General features: G+C 36.6%; 1 protein-coding gene and 2 pseudogenes across 2 annotated transcripts in view; 1 reads left to right on the forward strand and 2 right to left on the reverse strand.

Annotated features, from left to right (window-relative positions):
* CBFB (core-binding factor subunit beta) overlaps window positions 1-20,272 on the reverse strand; it is a 45,085-nt gene that overhangs the window by 21,269 nt on the left and 3,544 nt on the right. For both annotated transcript variants that reach the window (XM_087827556.1, XM_087827555.1), the window contains exons 3-4: window positions 18,813-18,929; window positions 4,296-4,412 (exon numbers count right to left, since the gene is read on the reverse strand). In XM_087827556.1, the coding sequence (XP_087683682.1) occupies window positions 4,296-4,412; window positions 18,813-18,929 (234 nt within the window). The remainder of the gene's footprint in view (window positions 1-4,295; window positions 4,413-18,812; window positions 18,930-20,272) is intronic.
* Window positions 4,423-8,192, reverse strand: LOC107537258 (large ribosomal subunit protein uL11 pseudogene; annotated as a pseudogene).
* On the forward strand, window positions 7,790-11,084 carry LOC107537361 (large ribosomal subunit protein eL42-like; annotated as a pseudogene).

Here is a 20,272-nt window from a genome sequence, read left to right on the forward strand (position 1 = left end):
GTGAGTCTTTTACTCTGAGGTGGATCTCTTGTAGACAGCATATATTTGGGTCTTGTTTTCTTATCCATTTAGCTATCCTATGTCTTTTGATTGGGATATTTAATCCATTTATACTTAAGGTGAGTATTGATGGGCACTTTGCCATTTTATTTCTTTATGCCGATGTTTCTCATTCTATTTCAACTTCTTATCACAGCAGTTCCTCTAACATTTCTTGCAATGCTGGTTTGATGGTGATAAATTCCTTCAGCCTTTTGTCTGGAAAGCTCTTTATTTCACCATTTATCTGAATGATAGCCTTGCTGGACAGAGTATTCTTGGTTTCAGATCTTTATTTTGCATTACTGTGAATACTTCATGCCATTCCCTTCTGGCCAGTAAAGTTTCTATTGAGAAATCAGCTGACAGCCTTATAAGAGCTCCTTCGTAGTTACAGAATGCTCTTCTCTTGCTGCCTTTCAGATTCTGTCTGTCTTGAATTTTTGGCATTTTAATTGTGATGTATGTGGTGGGCCTGGGCCTCTTTGGGTTCTTCTTGCTTGGGACTCTCTGTGCCTCGTGAACTTGTGTGACTTTCTCCTTCACCAGGTTAGGGGTTTTCTGCCATTACTTCTTCAAACAGGTTCTCTAACCCTTGCTTACTTTCTACCTCTTCTGGCATTCCTATGATGCGAATATTGTTATTTTCATGTTGTCCCACAACTCCCTTAAACTGTCCTCCTGTTTTTTAATATTTTTTTTTTCTTTTTGGTTCTCTTATTGGTTTTTCTCTACCCTGTCCTCTAATTTGCTGATACAATCCTTACCTTCCCCTAATCTACTGTTCATTCCATCCAATGTTTTTTTTAATTTCTACTATGTCATTCTTAATTTCCTTCATAGTTTCTATATCTTTTTTCATGCTGTTGAGCATCTTTATGTTCAGCATTCTGAACTCTATATCTGATAGATTGTTTATCTCCATTTCATTTAGCTCTTCTTCTGGAGCATTCTTTTGTTCTTGCATTTGGGGTTTGTTTTGTCTCCTCATTTTGGCTGCCTGTTTGGATTTGTTTCTATGTATTAGGTAGATCTGCTAGGGCTCTCAGTCTTTTGGATGGTCTCTGATGCAGGTCAATGTCAGACACTGTTTGTGACTGGCCTTGAGTACCCTGTTTGAAGTTTTCCATACTCCACAGCTTCTGGTTTCCTCTGCTGGGGCTGGGTGTGTTTGGATGAGGACCAAGATATGCACCAAGGTCTGCTATTCCAAAGCCTGAGTCCAGAAGAAAATCAGGCAAAGACTCAAAGCACCCAGAAGCTGTTATTCAGTCTCTTAATGAGCCTCAGGCTGTAGAAACTCCATAGGGTGGGGCCAGAGGTTTTGCAGCAGGGTGGGGCAACTGTTTCCCCTCCAGGCAAAAGCTGCTTGGAAGGTAAATGTCTTCCTGAGAAAGATGTCCTCTGCCGTATGGGGTAATGACTCAGCACCAGGGTCCAGATGGATGCCCTCTGAGCTCTACTCCCCCGAGCTAGCACCCCTGGATTCTCCTTACACAGCTCTAGTCCTCTCTGCCCTCCCTCTGCCAGAGCCCTACGTGAGTGGCAGCACACGAAACTTTGTGCATTGGCACTTTAAGAGGATGCCTGCATTTCCAGCTGTCTCACCCTCGCAGGGAGAAACCCTGCTGGTTTTCACAGCCAGATGTTATGTGGGTACCTTTCTCAGTTCTGGTACTCTGGCCTGGGGAGCCCAGCTTGGGGTTTAGACCCCAGAAGTTTTCAGTGGGAACCCCCCACAGCTGAGATATCCCCCCGGGACCTTCAGCTGCTGCGTTTGGGAGCCCAGTCAGCCCTCTCACACCTCTTCACTTCCTACCGGTCTCTGGACTGTCTCCTCTTCCTCCTTGGTTATAACAGTGCTCCCTAGCTCATCTTCAGTTGCAGTTGATTATTCAGAGTGGTTTTTCTATATTTTAGTTGTAATTCCAGTTTTGTCCTGGGAGAGTATCAGTGTAGCTTCCACTCAATCTACTGCCATCTTGGATCACCCAGCACGTGTTTTTGGTACACTCAATATAATTGTAAAATTCATCCATATTGGTATGCTAGTTATAGTTTTTCATTCTCATTTTCTTTCTTTGTGTAAACATGTAATTTATCCATTCTGTTAATGGCATTTGGGCAGTTTACAGTTTCTGGCTATTACTAACAATGCCACTATACAAATGTCCAAGTACATAGCTTTTGATGAATATATGTAATCATTCCCGTTACATACCATAATTTAGAGTAGAACTACTACCTTTCCAGATAACCAACCAACACATCAACTATTGCTCCACATCCTTGCCAGTGTCTGTCAAAGGCACTTTGAACAAAGGCAAAAAGACAATACCTATGAAAATATTTTACCTGAAATATTTACACAATTTAATTTTTTAAAATGGAATTGTGACTACTTTCTGTTTATCTCTTAGCTTACTTGGTACCTCAGTATCTGTTAAGAGTATTTTGTCCTCACATGGCAGAGAATTAGGAAGATCTCTTACGTATCTCTTACCAGGACTCTAATCCTATCACATGAGGGCCCTACTCTTCTGACTTCATTTAACCTTAAATATCCCATAAATGCCCTATCTCCAAATATAGTCGCAATGGAGGTCAGGGCTTCAACGTATGGATTTTGGGGGAACACAACATTCAGTCCATAACAGCTGTACATGGTGGGGCCAGGATTCAAAATATATGACTATGAAGCTCCTATTCTTAATTTCTACACTGCATCGCTTCTTTATAGATGATTTTGTGATGGAGAAAGCTACAGAGAAGTGCTATTGACTGGATGGCTGGAATCCCCTGCTTTGAAATTTTTACATTATGTAAAGTCTATTATTATATTAATTTATTATCACAACAGCTGGCATTTACTTTGTAGTGATAACACTCAAATTTGTGAACTGGGGCAAAAAGCCTGAAAAATTCTAAGTATGGAAAATGCTATGGATTAAACTAAATTTTTTTACCTATCATTCTAATAAAATAGTTCAGTTTTAACAGTCAACTCAATCTAAAATTTTCCCTTGTATAAACTCAATCTGTTATATCACTGTTTTTTGTTTGTCTATTTAGTGACTTGCCTGGACTAGTTCTGTAGAATCTGTTTCCTCAGCAGTGTGCAGCCTCTGATGTCACTGCTTAGCTGTTTTTTACACCTTGCTCTTTGGGGGTTGCCCCTGGGTCAGTAAAACACTGGTCAGCCAATGAATGGTCAGAAGTTTTGCCTAATACTCTGAGTCAGTAGACTTCCATCCTTTGTCATTGGATCCGTGTGTGTGGCTTGGAGGAATCTTGTCAAAGTGCAGGGAACTTATCAGTCTACCCTGTGTTCAGCCAGGAATTAGCATCTTGCAAAGTCCCTCTTTGTTCTCTCCTGAACAGGTGTGGCCTTGTATATGCATACAGCCTTCTGGACCATAAAGGGTATGACCTTATTAGGATCCACTTTAGCCATCTCTTTCCCTAAATCTCCCTGATAAATTTCTGGCTAGTCTGTCATTTTGCTGCTTCCTGCAACATCAGTTTTCCTGAATTGTTTGCCAGAGACCTCTATTGTTTTTGCGAACATCCCTGGGCATGGATTTTTCCAAGCTTTGCTCTAAACAAAGTCAGCTCCATCTGATAGCAGAATAGAGCTGCCAGCCCTCATGGCTTGCCTTGCCTGCCAAGGGTAGAACATGAGGGACCACAGGGCTGAGGGAAAAGATGGGAGCAGCCCCCTGACTAAATTGCCAGACTACTACTGTTATTACTAAAATTTAGTAGCTTTGTTTGAATAAGTGCCTCTCAATTTATGTCCTTTGGTTAATGTCCAGTGACTTTAAATGGGTTTTGTTGTGTTGTTTTTTACAATTTTGTTGTTTAATTATTGCTTTTGGGGGAGAAGATTTGCCAAGCTCCTCACTCAAGTCATTTCAGAAGTGTTGCTCCTACATTTTATTTTGAACTGTTTTTACTTCCTCATAATATTCTAGAGATCAAGAACAAATATTAAACAGAACCATTTACTGGACTCTAAAATAGCCCACTGAACAGATCAGGTAATCAAACGAAATTTAGAATCAGTGAAGAAAAAACTTACCTAAAACTAGGACCAGAATTTGGGTCTCAATATATGTTTAGGATTCCTCAATATTATTTGAACATGAGACTTTCTATACTTACTCTTAAAGCCTGGGTAAAATAGATCCCCAGACAAAGGCAAGATTAGGAGCATATAAAGGGACCACACTCAGTAAAGCCTGAAGTCGCCCTACCTGGGCTCGCTCCTCATCAAATTCCAGGCAGCCCATACCATCCAGTCTCTGGAGATCAATCCAGCCTTTCCAGATAACACAGACTCCATTCAGAATCATGGGAGCCTTCAAATACACCTAAAGACACAGAAAGAAGGATGAAAACCAATCAGACACGTAAAGAACAGAGGTCAAAGTTACTTACAAAAACTGTGGTTTTCTTAGGAAGTGAAAAAATAAATAATCATAAAATTAAGAATTATAGAAAAGTATATAAACTATAGCCTCTGATCACATTCTATAAATTAAATGAATCTGGTTTACCAGGGTTTTATTTCTAGTTACAATTCTTCCAGATAATTTTTAAAAGGAAGTTTTACAGATTTTGTAAAAACTATAGTACAATGATACTTGAGGTAAACATCATTGCTCTTCCAGCTAAAGCTAGGACAGTCAGGTACTTTGCCTTGACTTTCGAATCTTAAGTAGAAAGATATAAGGATGGAAAACAACTGGAATTCACTAGCTCCTGAAAAGAGCACACACTACTTCCCTCTATTTGGATCCCTGGAGCTACCCAGTGTCACACTCTTTTACACTTTTCTTCAGTTTTATAAGCAACCTATCTTCCTGATAAGTAATGCTGCCTTTTAAATTTTTTATATTTAATTTATTGGGGTAACATTGGTTAATACAATTATAGGTTTCACGAGTACAATTCTGTAACATATCATCTATACGTTGTATTGTGTGTTCGCCATCCCAAGTCAAGTAGGTAATGCTGCCTTTTTTTTTTTTAACTTAAGTTAGCCAGAGTTGATTTCTTCTGCTTCTAAGCAAAGAATCTTAACTAATAGAACATTTATTCACCATTCTTTTTCAAGTAAATAAATAACCCTAGAGCAAGTCACTGTAGGAATGATTTCCAAATTCAGGTCACTTTCATTTTCAATTGCCAAATTAATTATCATATTGCCTAAAACTATAATTGTTCTCAAGAGCAATTAAGGATCCATCAGGAAAAGAAAGGATCTAATGCTGTGATCTTGAGGTGAATATTTTATAGTGATGCAATAAAAAATATTAAGAAAAAAATTTATTACAGTTCCGACAATCTCCCCCATCCTAACACCATACTATATTAATAGTAACTTTTAAAAAATTTATTTTAGGTTGAAAAGCATTTTTATTTAAGTCTTTGCTACCTCATTTAACCTGGGCCTCTAAACAAAATTCATTAACTGCCTTAAGAAAAATTTAAAAGTCCTACAGAGGAAGCAGGACTTCAAAGAATTTTCAAAACTCTAGGTTACCAAATGTTTCTTTATAAATAAGGTTCTTTATTTGCCTATACCAAATATATTTCCTATAATCTCAGTGCTTTTGTGAGCTACAATTTGCATTATCACCTATAATTATACAAAATCAGTAAAACAGCTTCTCATTTTGAGGAAAAAGCTGGAAACATTAACTTTTCCTTTACTCAATTTAGCTGTTTCTTCAACAAAGAATCTTGTGGCATTCTTGTTTTTAGAGAGGTTTAATAAGAATGGACTATCAGTAATGATAAATATGCTAAAAAAATTACGAGACACCTGTAAGATAAAACCTATAGGATTTATGTCTTTTTAATACATATTTATGTCATTCCCTTCCAGTACTAAACACAACAATTTTTCCCGTTAAGGACTTCAATCAACCATGCTGAACCAATTTCTACTTACATTGGAAAAGCCAAAAAAATAAAGTTCCATTTCCCCTCCCATTTGGACCAAGGGAAACAGTCTACAGTTATAGCTGAAACCGTTTAACCACACATTTCCTTCTGTTCTGATAAGTGCTCATTCCCTTCCACATTGTAAATTTAAAACTCTACTGATATGTACCTAAGTTAAACAAGCAACTATGATTTCATATTTGATACCTCACAAAACCTAAAAAAAATACCTTTCTATACTATCAATATAACTTGAGTTACTATATCTTGTAATCAAGATTTCCACCTACTCTTTCTAATGGGGGTTGGGGAGAGTGCCACAGTGAGGAGTATAACATTTCACCTATCAATGTGTCTCATTATTTTAACTTCTCATAATCATCATAAAGAGAATTCTTCTAATGGCAGAGAAAGGTCAACTTCATGATCACATTCTATATTCATTAATGAGTTTATATCTTTTAGAATCAAAGATTCCATAAATGTAGCTTATTCATGTTAATTTTCACAGCCAAAATCATTTTCCTTAAGCAATTACTAAATTTTTTAAAAGTCCATTTATTACTTCTTTTGGGGGGGGGCCGTTGCCAAATGATCTTTAATTGAAATATTTCCATTTGTAGTTCTTAACTAGCTGGGCATTCCACTGCACCACTCTTGATGTCATCAATGATGTCATGAGGGTGGAGGCCATCAACATTGCAGCCTACAGTCTGGGCAATCCCCAGGACCTCTTTAATGGTTCCAGAGAGTTCTCTAGCTAAAGATCAGCGTTGCATCTGTCGGGCAATGTTAACAATCTCACCAAAAGTGGCATTTCTACTGTGCTTAATAGTTTTTGCTTCTTTCTGTCTCTTGACCATTCTTTGAGGGCTCTGATCATCAGGGCAGAGGCAGAAGGTACAACCTCCATCTGGGCCTGTGTGTTCTGAATGGTTTCACTGTTATCTTCAGACCCTTCCAATCACTGGTTTCTTTGGCGATTTCATCACCAACCTTTTATGGAGACAGACTGAGAGGGCCAATCTTGGAGGCCATGGCAGATGTGGCACCGACTTCCCCACTGGTGCATCTCAGGCACACAACTTTGATCTCACTGGGGTCGAATTTCGGCTGCATGGTGGAGGCACCCGGTGTCGGATGAACCCGGATTCAGGACGACCAAAAACAAAAGTTGCACCTAAGCCTCCTCTGAGCCAAAAGCTGAAAGCTATTACTTCTTTACAAAAGCTCTCTAATGACAAAGAAAACCACTGATCTGTTTTGGGAAATTCCTAAATGGGTTCAGAAAATGGCTACAGTTCTTCATAAGGCTAATGCAGTATGTGAAATTGTAATTTAAAATAATATTTAGATGATCATAGTGATTTATTTAGATGTTCACATTCAAATGAATAGTTTTATGTGTAGATCTTCAAAGTAAATGTTTCCCACTTTCATACATTCATGAATACCAACCTCAAAGTACGAAGAAAATAAAATTCTCTCTCTTACCAGTTTGGCATTTTGTAATATAATTCAATAATGTCATTTAAATACTAAGACATTTTTCACTGAAAATAATGATGCCCTATTTCAAACTATGAAAAGAAAATTTTATTAAAATATGACCTAGGGATTAAACCCATTGTCCTAAGAATAATTAAGTATTTTATACAAAGTGGATTCTATAAAGCTTTTAAAATGGGTAAATAGATTAAGCTAACTATACACAAAAACAACAGAAAGGCCTGCTTATCTTTCCAAAAGTAAAATATGAGAATGTGTTTGAGACTTTACAGAAAGTTAAGTGACTATAATGTCCTTGGGTGAGGATTTACTTAAAAAAAAAAAAAAAGTGACTATAGCCTCACATTTTTTTTCCTTCGGAAATAAGGTAAAAGTTTGTATTACAGCCCTGGCCTGTGTGGCTCAGTTGGCTGAGTGTCATCCTGTGCACCAAGAGGTCACAGGTTTAGTTCCAGGTCAGGGCACATGCCCAGGGTTGCAGGAACAATCCCTAGTAGGTGGCATGCAGGAGACAGCAGATCAATGTTTCTCTCCCCCTTCTCTAAAATCAATAAAAACATGTTTTTAATCAACTCAAGCTCTAAATATCAGTATCTGTGGTATAGTCAATCCAAATTACACATATCACTTAATGTTCTCATTCTGTAGCTTTATTTACTTTTTATTTATTTATTTATTTATTTTTAAATATATCTTTATTGATTTCAGAGAGAGGAAGGGAGAGGGAGAGAGAGATAGAAACATCAATGATGAGAGTCATTGATTGAGCCCACAACCCGGGCATGTGCCCTGACCGGGAATCGAACCCCGATCGCCTGGATTCCAGGTCGACTCTCAACCGCTGAGCCACACCCGGCCGGGCTCATTCTGTAGCTTTAGATTCCATATCACTGAAGCAGTAGAGCTTCAGAAAAACATGTATACACAATCAACTGTGGCATTAGCCATGTAATGAAATATCATTTGGCCATAAAAAAAGTGAAGTATTCATACATGCTACAACATGGATGAATCTTGAAAACATTATGCTAAGTAAAATAAACCAGAAAAAGGCCATATATTATGTGATTCCATTTATATTAAATGTCCAGAATAGGCAAATATAGAGAGACAGAAAAGAGATTAGTGGTTGCCAGGGGCTGAGAGGAAAGAGAAATGAGGAGTGACTGCTAGTAGGTACAGGATTTCTTTTGGAGGCGATGAAAATGTTTTGAAATTAAAGAGTGGTGATGGTTGCACAGCTCTGTGAATATATTAGAACCCCTTAATTCTATACTCTAAAGGGGTAAATTTTATGGTATGTAAGTGTTATCTCAATAAAACTATTATAAAAAATATTTGCGCACAGCCAGGCGTGGCTCAGCAGTTGAGTGTGGACCTAGGATCCAGGAAATCGGGGTTCGATCCCCGGTCAGGGCACATGCCCAGGTTGTGGGTGCAGCTGATCAATGACTCTCTCATCATTGATGTTTCTATCTCTCTCTCCCCCTCTCCCTTCCTATCTCTGAAATCAATAAAGATATATTAAAAAAAAAAATTGCAACAGCCTGGCTGGGCATGGCTCAGTGGTTGATCATCGACCTAGGATCCAGGAGATCACGATTTGATCCTGGTCAGGGCACATGCCCGGGTTGCAGGCTCGATCCCCTGTCGGGGGCGTGCAGGAGGCAGCCTATCAGTGACGACTCTCTCATCAGATGCTTCTCTCTCTCCCCACCTCTCTCTGAAATCAATATACTTATGTGTGTGTGTGTGTGTGTGTGTGTGTATGTATGTATAAATATATATATGTATATCTGCAACAGTTTTTATCTGTTACATAAGTGACACCTATGAGATATGTAAGTGGAGATTTTTGAGTAGGTAGTTGCAAGTGGGATTCTAGCAGTCTGAGAAAAGATATGGGGCAGTCATCAACAATAGAGTGGTATTTAACTCCAGGAGAAAGGAAGCAATTTCCTAAGCAGTGAGTAGGAGAAAAGAGGGAGGGTCCAGGAAAAACCCTGAAGAAATCCAACTTCATGCTGGGTACCAGAAAAGAACCCAGCAGAGCATGCTATGAATAGCCAGTGAGAAAAGAGAAAAACATGGAAGGAGCCTAGGGGCTAAAGGTTAAATTATAGGTCCCCAAGTAAAAATTTCCCCTTTGTTGGATGCCTTAGATATCTACATATTATGTTATGGGATCTTAGGGCACTCGTAACTTTTAGCAATGCTTTTATTTAAGGCTGGGGGAGTTCTTAGTCTGGAGTTCAGGGAGCCTACAGGAATTTGAGTTTATAAATAAGTTTCAAGAATACCAGAAACCTACTGAAATTCTGTGTAAAACTGTATGTGTAGTACCCATGTGCATGACAAAATGTGCTTTGGAATCAGATAAAACCTGGGTTTAAACTGTAGGTCTATCAGTGTGTCTGATACAAATTATTTAAGTGTGCTAATAAGCCTCAGATTCTTCACATATAAAATCAGGGCTAAATAATGCTTCTTTCATAGATGAGGGTAAAAATTAAATCAATGTACATAAAGTTTATGAAACACAGAGTACTACAGAAACACTAATTTCTTACACACACATTTCCGCCAATGTTTTATATAATAACTTCTTTCCAAGGGAAAGAAACCATTTTTTCAAGACAATGAACAGTTGTTCCCACCAATAAACCAGCAGACAAGCAGTGATAATGGCACGGCCACAGTCACCCAGGAAAATAAGATATTCCATTAAGGAAGAAGATATTCTGCCTTTTAGTTGTAATCATTTCAGTAGTCTATTTAACAGGTGCGTTTAGAAGATACTTGGTTCTGACTCATCCTCCTTCAGCCACATGCTCCTCCCATTCATAAATGCATAGTCAGCTGCTCGCCTGTTGGACAATCACTACAGTCAGTCATTAAATCTTGTTTGCCTCTGAATCATAACTGGGTTGCATATAAGTATAAAAAATAGCTTCTTCTATAGTGATTTAATGTAACTGACCAATGTACTTCCTACAGTTCAAAAATCATAACATAAATAGACAGTTCCCAGGAACTTAATAGTGTGTGTGTGTGTGTGTGTGTGTGTGTGTGTGTGTATCTACATATACATACCTACTCAATAAATGAATGCTAACCAAACAGAAAAAATCCACCCTAAAATTCATACAGAATCTCAAGGGACCTTGAACAGTTAAAAAACAATCTTGAAAAAGAACAAAACTTGAGGACTCACACTTCCTGACTTCAAAACTCATTACACTTTCCATGCTGACAGTGCCCTCGCAAACATGGTGAGTGCTCACTCCTAAAACCTGCTGGACTTTCAGTAAGAAGTGTGGCAAGCCATCAACCCCACAAAGTAACACAGCACAAGGACAAGGATTCTCTGTAAGTGCAGGGAAAGAGGTGTTATGACAGGAAGCAGAGTGGCTATGGTGGGCAGACAGCTGATTTTCTGCAAAAAGGCTAAAACTACAAAGAAAATTGTGCTGGGGCTTGAATGCATTGAGCCCAACTGCAGATCTAAGAGAATGGTGGCTATTAAGAGGTGCAAGCGTTTTGAACTGGGAGGAGATATGAAGAGAAAGGGCCAAGTGATCTAAGTGAATCAAAGACCTAAGCTTCATGTTTTGCTTTACTATGTGACAATAAAATCTTGAGGATATGTGCATTTCATGTAGTTGCAATTGGTCTTTTGGGGAGGGAAGTAAACTAGCGTTATTAATAAAACTCCCTTTGTGAGGAAATTTATGTTAAAAAACAAAACAACAAAAAACACCTTACTACAAAGCTACAAAATCAAAACTGCAGTATTAGCATAAAGACAAAATATAGACCCATGGAACAGCAAAGAAATAAATCTTCACATAGATGGTCAAATAATTTTTGCCAAGGGTGCCGAGACCATTCAATGGAAAAGGAATAGTCTTTTCAATAATTGGTAGTGGGAAAATAGATATGAACATGTAAAATATCAAGCACCGTATTAAAAAATTAACTCAAAATAAAAGACCTAAAACTATAAAACTTTTACAAGCAAACAGGATAAAACTCTCCATGACACTGGATTTGACAATGATTTCTTGGAGGTGATACCAAAGACATAAAACTTTATTTTAAAAAATAGACAAATTGGATTAATGAAATTTTTAAAATTTTATGCATCAAGACACTACCAACAAAGTAAAAAGGCAACCCAAAGAATGGAAGAAAATATTTGGAAATCATACACCCGTTAAGGGATTGATATCTAAAACTAATATAGAGAACTCCTCAAACTCAACAACAAAAAAGTCAATTTTAAAAAAGCACAAAGGACTTGAATAGACATTTTTCCAAAGATATATATAAATGGCCAATAAGCAAGTGAAAAGGTACTTATTGCTAATCACTAGGGAAATGCAAACAAAACTACAACAAATACCACCTCGAACACATCAGGATGGCTACTACCAAGTAGCAAGTGTTGGCAAAGAGGAGAAATTCGAACCCTCATGCACTTATAGTGGAAATGTAACAGTATAGCAGTTACTCAAAAAATTAAAAGTAATTAACATATGATCCAGTAATTCCACTTCTGGGTATAAACCCAAAAGAAATGAAGGCAGGGTCTCAAAGACATATTTGTACACCCATATTAATAGCAGGATTATTTGAAATAGCTAAAACATGGAAACAACCCAAGTGTCTATCAATAGATGACTAGATAAGTAAAATGTGGTACACACACAATGAAATATTATTCATAAGGAAGGAAATTCTGCAATATGCTACAACATGAATGACTTTTGAGGACGTTATGCTAAATGAAATAAGCCAGTCAAAAAAACCCAAATACTACATAATTCCACTTGTATGAGGTACTTATCTCTGTCAAAATTATAAGGAGACCCAGCGGGGCGTGGCTCAGTGGTTGAGCATCGATCTAGGATCCAGGAGATCGCAGTTCGATTCCCGGTCAGGGCACATGCCCAGGTTGTGGGCTCAATCCCCAGTCAGGGGCGTGCAGGAGGCAGAAGATCAATGACTCTCTCATCACTGATGTTTCTATTTCTCTCCTTCCCTCTCCCTTCCTCTCTCTGAAGTCAATAAAGATATATTTAAAATAAATAAAATAAAGTATAACCACACACACAAAAATTATAAGCAGAAAGGAGAACGGTGGTTGCCAGGCGTTGGGGGGAAGGGAGTAATGGGGAATTATTGTTTAATGGGTATAGATTTTCAGTTTTACAAGATGAAAAGAGTTATGGAGAAACTCCTGTGAAAAGGAAATAGGACGTGGTGAGCCCAGAATCAGAAAATACAGGGCAGCCCACTCCCTCTGACAATATTTCATCCAGATCTTTAACATACTATGAACATTAGCCCACACTGTGCCAAATGCCCTACTCCAGTGTGAGTCAATTCTCTTAGATTTAAAAATTACTGAAATAAAAGCTTTTCTTTAAAAATACAAGCATAAGACTTCCAGTTCTAAATTTTATAATTCAGTTATTACAGTATACTTAAAACATATTTTTAAAAAGCCAGATTACCTATTTTAATGCACTAAACTGTTGATAACTAAGTGCTGGAAAATATACTTCATATTTTAGCTGAATTGAAACACTTAACATCTAGATCTGACAAACTACTTGTAAAGTTGCTTCAGTTTCTCTAGGGGAAAATCACATTCCAAAGCTTTACCACAGATATCTTTTATTTGGAGTGACTGGGCTGCCAAAGGAGGAGAAGGAACTTGTTGAGCTTGAATAGGATTTCTCAAAGCTAACATCAAGGAGTCCTCTAAACCCTGCCAAATAGTGGATGGTATATAAACAGACACAATATTTATTTTGGGACAAAGATCCTGCAGGCAAGTAAGCAAAATGCTCCAGAAGCAGCAGCGTCACAGACCTCTGAGAAGCCATTTAAAACAAGAGTCTGTCCTCCTTCATTAAATCAAATGCTGTTAAATTTTGCTTTGTTATTTGATGCTCATGAAAAAGAACGATAAAAGATTTTGAAGTATAAAAGTTCAGAAAGGAAAAACATAGCTTATCAAAACATTTATTTAAAAAGTACCAACTTTAATGACATACTTTATAACTATTTCTCAATGTCTGGTACATGTTGTTTGACTATCAATTAAAATCACAAGTTATAAATAGGAATACAACAACTGTAAAGACTTTAAGCTTTCGCTTTCTGGAGCCAACGAAATACTAGATAGTATATTCAATTTCCACAGAAAAAATAGTAAACAGCGTACTTTAAAGTTCATTTTTTTAAGTTTAAATTTTTCATACCCTTTATTTTTATATTCAAAAACAAGGATTATGTAGTAAGGATATACAATCATTAATTCAAAATCCCAAATGAGGCTTTATGAAACACAGAATGCATGCAAAAACCATTTATCTTACCACTCAAGACTAACAAGTTTTGGTCAACCATAATAATTTTATTTGTTTGAAATAAAAAGTAATTGGAAATGGGTCCTAAGAGGAAAGATCAAAGGAACTCGAGTTCCTGCTCTACAAAATTTCAATGTAAGAATGATTTAAATTCTGATCAGTTGCTTTCCTTGTCCTCTGACAGCTAAATTAGAGGAAAGCAGTTTAGATTAAGGAAGAATTAAGAACATTTTTGCTTTGGGGTTTTATTAAGACACTATAATGGACCACTTGGGAAAGATGTAGTGTTTCAACACTGCACAGCTACCTGAAGGGAAGCTGATCTAAGGCAGGCTACAGCACCAAAACTCCATGATTTTTACCCTACAAAAACCATCAAATAGCCTAACTTTGGATAGTGTCACAATTTAAAAGGCATTTTCACATATTCTGGCACATCATTTAATTCTCATATACATGAGGTATATGAATAAGGCAGATATTCTGATTCCCATTTAAAGGTATGGAAATTGGTTATGACTGATTGTCTTTTGACTCAATCCAGAGCTCTTTCCACTACACTATATTATTTAAAACTTCTTCTGAGAAAGACTCTTATTAAGAGCTAATGTAGACAGCTCACCAGACACTAGGGTGCAAAAGTTTCAACTATCTTTGATAGACAGACTATAAAACTGTGTGCTGACTTGATTGAACACAAAGTATCTATTTAGTCAGTTATCCAATAATAAACTTTCCTTATTAAAGACCCTTGGTTTGAAAATATTCCTGCAATAAATAAAATAACTGATTTCATGGAACCTATTTTCCTAGATCATAAAGCCATATTTCAAATCAGTGAAGATATGAAGCTTCTGTTTCCTATCAGCATTCTAGTTTTTTCTGAATTCACTATAAGTGAATATTGTAGTAGCCAGTCTTCAAGATGGCCCCAATGATCACAGCCTCCTTGTATTCACACCCAAGTATGTGAATAAATCCCCCTCCCCCCGAGTGTGAGCTAGAGTGTGTGGGCTAAACTTAGTGACTAATGAACAGAGTGAAGAATAGGTCATAAAAAGCAGAGTAACTTCATTTTTTCTCTCTCTATGGAGCAGCACACACGTCTACAAACTGAAGCTACTGAAGCCACCTACTAAAAGTCACATGAGTTGAGCTTGGAAGTGGATCCTTTCAGCTCTAGCAAAGTCTTCAGAGACTGCACAGCCCCAGCCCTGAGCCAGAGCCATCCAGCCAAGCCACTCCCAGATTCCTGTAAAAGGACATGAGGGAACTTTTGGGAATGACTGAAACATTATCTTGATTGTGGGTGGTTTTCACATGGGTGTGTACATTTGTTAAAACTCAAATTGCACACTTAAAATGAGTGCATTTTATTGTATGTAAACTATACTTCAGTAAAGCTGATTCTTTTTAAAAGGCCACTGAATTATTGAGATAAGCAAAGGGTCACTTACGAAAAAGCAGTGCCGTGACTTAAAGATAGTTGGTGAGAAAACAGAAGCTGCAGTAACAAGCTACCACCACAAACTCATGTCCTAAACTGCTCCTCAAAAATGTTCCACCGATGGCCTTTCCCATCTCAAATGACAGCAATCCCATACTCCCAGTTGCCCTTGCCAAAAATGTTGAAGTCATTCTTGATTCTCACACCCCACATCCAATCCATAAGCAAATCCTGTTGGCTCTATCTCAAAACGCATGCATACTATGACAACTTCTCACCACCTCCACTGCTACCACCATAGTCTCTCACCAAGATTACAGTAATAGCCAAAATGGTCTCTCTGCTTCATTCTTACCCCCTGTAGCCTATTGTTAACCCAGCAGCTAAAGTGGTCCTTTCAAAACCTATGGCAGATCACATTGTTCATCTCAAAAACCTGAAACAACTCCCCATTTCACTCAAAGTCCATCTCATTACAATAGCTACCATGGTCACACAAGCTGGCTTCTTGTTATCTCCCCATCTCATCTCCCTACTCTCCTCCTTGCTCAGTCTACTCTAGCCACACTGTTCTGTTTGCTGTTATCAAACACACAGTGCATGCTTCTACTCTTGGGCCTTTACAATGGCTGTCTTCTCTGTCAGGAACACCTTTCCCCACATCTGCACGGCTCATCATTTCCTAACCTCCTAATCGTTCCTGCTCAAATATGACCTTCTTTACCCAAACCACCCTATTTAAAACTACAAACATCCCTTATTCATCCTTATTTTACTCTACTTTTCCTTTACATTCACTATTTCAATCACTAGGACAATCCTAGGAGGTATGCATTAACTTCATTTTACAACTGAGAACCGCAAAATTAAATAATTTGCCCAAAGTTACCTAGTAGCAAATGAAAACAGGACTTAATTCTGCCTAACTCTAAAGCCTTAACCACTAGTTTTCTCAAAGCTGGGTGTGAATAGGAAAAGAACTAAGCTGCTTCGGGATGTAATGTGGTTAAGAGTATGTGGAAGAAAAGACACTGATTTGTGATAATTAACATTTGGGGAAATTTCCTTCAGTTTTTCCTTGCTTCTAGTCCTAGCCCTGTTGAGACAGAAATAAAAGCTAATGGTTACCAGAAAGAGACCATAAAAGAGGAGGAAGAGAAAGGGACCCCATAGCCTGAACTCCACAAATGAGAAAACACTGGTCAGTACCTTTTTTCCAAATTCACTGGCATCCTTTACCCCAGTGGTATGGAGTAATATGAGTAGTTGGGGTTTTTTGTGTTTTTTTATGGGTTTTTTTGCTTTTAAATGCTTTTCCCCTCTAGATTCTACTGGTGTAGTACAGTGCTGGCAAAATTATATTTGAGAAATACATGATCTACACATAAACATTTACAGATCTATATCTGAAGATACTGATTTTTTTGCCAGTGTTACCATTCTTGGAACACAGCCACATTCATCTGTTTACATGTTGTCTATGGCCCTTTCACACTCTAACAGCAGAACTGAGTAGTTGCAACAAAGAGCATATGCCTGAAAAACTGAAAATATTTAATATCTGACCCCTCATAGGAAAAAACTTGTAAAACAAACATTAATAAAATACTAGTTTCCTGATAGCTAACATGGGTTTTATCACTTTTCCTGATATATTTGAAAACATATCCTCTAAATAGTAGAATACTCCATTAAAACATTTTTGTTATTGTTGGTCACATAACTAAAAACATCTCAATGGCTTAAGTCCAAGGATAATATGGTCTTCAATCTAGTAAAGAGATATCATTAAATTAATTCAAGCAAACATACTTCCTAGGAGAGTTAACACCCATTTAATAGTTATTAAACACTAGAAGACTTTAGAAACATTGAGATGTCAATTTTGAAGTCAAAATAGTTTAGCTTTAAAGTTGAAAGGAAAGGATTTATTTTTGGTCTATGTCTGTAGTATCTGAGCTACCATGTTACACTTTAAGGAAGTGTGTTCAACAAGGAAAACAGTAATTTCTTCATTTAGTCACATACATGTACCAAATAGACAAAAAAAAAAAAAAAAAAAGCAATAATCCTACAATAACTTCAAAACTTCTCCCTTATATATAAGAATTACTAAATAGTAAGATCTGGAACACTTGCATTTAATCTTACAAGCATACAAGCTAACACATAGGAAAGCAAATTACTTATTACTAATTTTTAACATTCTGTAATTTATTTTTTCTTTCCCTTTCCAAAGATTAGTTGGTTTGTCACAGACAAAAGATCGAACTTTATTTCATAAAATTAAAGAAAACAACAACAAAATCTTCAATGTATATACAGAAGATCAGAAATACTTTTCCTACCTAATACATCCTAATACAAAAATTTTTTTTAAGTTACTCATAGGAATACAGTGGCACCTCGGTTTTCAAATGTAATCCGTTCCAGAAGACCGTTCGAATTCTGAAATGTTGGAAAACCAAGGGATCAACAGCCAACAGCTAGGCCTCAGGATCTTGCACTCAGCGGAAGCCATGTGGCATGTTTGACTTCTGAGGCGTGTTCGAAAACCGAAGCATTTACTTTTGGGTTTACGGAGTTTGTAAACTAAAATGTTCGTCAACGGAGACGTTTGAAAACTGAGGTACCACTATATTTAGATGTTTCTTATGTTTTGCACATAAAGTGATAGGTTATGCTATTCATAACAGCACTTAGAAAAGTAATTTAGCTATGTCGATAAAAACAGGTATGGAAACACCGCAAAGGAAACAGGAGAAAAATAAGCATAAAATGAGGTTGAAAATTTCTTTCTTTAAATATCTTATTGAAGTCAACTTCTACATAAAAAGATGAACCAATCCAAGATATTATTCATTAAAATTTCACCAAAATCATATAATACATTTAACTTAGATTTTAACAGGGCTCTCGCTTAAACATTTCCACTAATATTTTTCATCTTCAACCTAAACTTACAACATAAAAATTTTAAGACATCTATTTGTTTTTTCGGAAGCTTTTTCTCAAAACAAAGAAATTATTTCCAAGTTACAATTTTCATACTGTTTTTTCAAAATTAAATTATTAACAGAAGTAGAAAGTTACCCATGAGCTATTTCTAAATATTATTAAATTTAAAGCCTACAGAGCCTTTTCTCATTTTTCTCTTAATTTTTTTACAGCACTGTAGTCACACATATTTTCGTAAAAAAAGAATACTTCCTGTCAACACTTTTAAAGAAATTAAGTTTTGAATGTTACATGTAAGAAAGTACACTATTCTCTTTAAAGGCTAGAACTTTCTATGGTGAATGTTAATACACATGAAAATAATTTGAGTGATTTTTAAAAACTGTATTACGTTCTTATAATATGAAAACAAATCTAACCATATGCCTATATAATCGGAACTATAATCTCTTTATTAATGTAAATCATCAAATAATTTCTAATAAAACAATCCACAGTATTTCAAATTGCAAAGAAATGTTTCCTACCTTGCCTGCTTCTCTCTCTAAGTCGACATATTCCCGGCTAGGTGTTTGTCGCTGTTCTCCCTGCCAGCTGGCCGGAAAAAACTGGAGAGACAGATTGGTTCCTGTGGCCACAAAAGCCTTTTAGAAAAATCAATACAAACAGGATCAGGAGCAGGACATTACATAAATTATGCAGGCAGTCATTTATTTTTACATCAGTTTCTGTCTTAAGCCAGGCAGCACCAAGAATACTTAAAAGTAAAAAACATGCACTCATCATTTTTCTTAAGTATTAAGTTACAAACATCTGATTCCATTTTGAGGACATTTGCCATTGGCTGCTTAAATATAAAATCAAGACATGGAATCAATACTTTCTTTCAGGTCAGTTTTTGCTGACGTTAGGATCACGCATTGCTAATGTCTAACCAGAAGCCACCACCCCTGAATTTAAAAACTTATATTTTTAAATGTGAAAATCACTGAAGATCTAAACATTTTGTATTTTAAAACATACCACAATTTAAAGTTGTGTAAATGAGACATTTTAATTTTTCTTGATTTTCCTTGTTCAAGGAAACACTATGCTCTAAAGCCAATGTTAAAAATGTCTCTCTTCTGATAAACCTTACATTAGCCTGTGCCATGACCACACTTCCCATTCTCTCTAAAACCTTGGGTGATTAAAAAATTTTCTTAAATTTGACTTTAGGATAACTGGATCTGACTATAACAAAAGAGTATTCATCTAATATTTATAAAAGATTTGGATGGCACAGCTCAACAGACTGAACAATCTAAATCCATTTCAATAAAGTGTCATTCTGTGTAGTCCCTGAGCAATTTAACTGGATTTCCCCCAAGTAAAAAATGGAAATAACACTGTCCCTCTTCCCAAGGGAAATTAAGTAAATAAGTAAAAAGCATTTTGAAAAAAACACATTTTTCATCATCTAAATGTAAACTTTTCTTTGTTGAAATTGTCTTTTCTTTTACTAATTAAAATAGAATGTTTTTGTTTTATTTTACCAATTAAAGTTCTAAAGCATAAAGTTTTCCAGCATAGTCTTCATCTGAAAGCAAGGGGTTCACATTTTGGCCATTTGTTTAAAGCCTTTAGCTGATTCAACTACCCTTTAGTTCCCCTGATGATTAACAGCTTAGATTCTTTAGAGGTAAAAATTATACTTCCTATTTCTATTACTGGTACCATTAGGTACAATTGTCAACCTAACTGCTAAATCTCTACAGATAGTTTTGATAGCATTTCCCTAATCGACTGAGATACCTTTTCTTATGAACAGACACTGAACAAACCTCATTACAATATTAACTTAAAAAAATATCTTACCCCACTATTAGCCTAAGTTTAAAAAGCAATCAAGTGAAATGAAATGAACAATAGTTTTCAAATGAAAAGCAGACTGCCTAGGTTGTGTGACCTGAGGCAAGTTACTTAACTCAGGATCTCCGTTTCCTCA

The sequence above is a fragment of the Miniopterus natalensis genome, chromosome 18 (genome assembly GCF_054644295.1).
Source record: "Miniopterus natalensis isolate mMinNat1 chromosome 18, mMinNat1.hap1, whole genome shotgun sequence".
Taxonomy (NCBI): Eukaryota; Metazoa; Chordata; class Mammalia; order Chiroptera; family Miniopteridae; genus Miniopterus; species Miniopterus natalensis.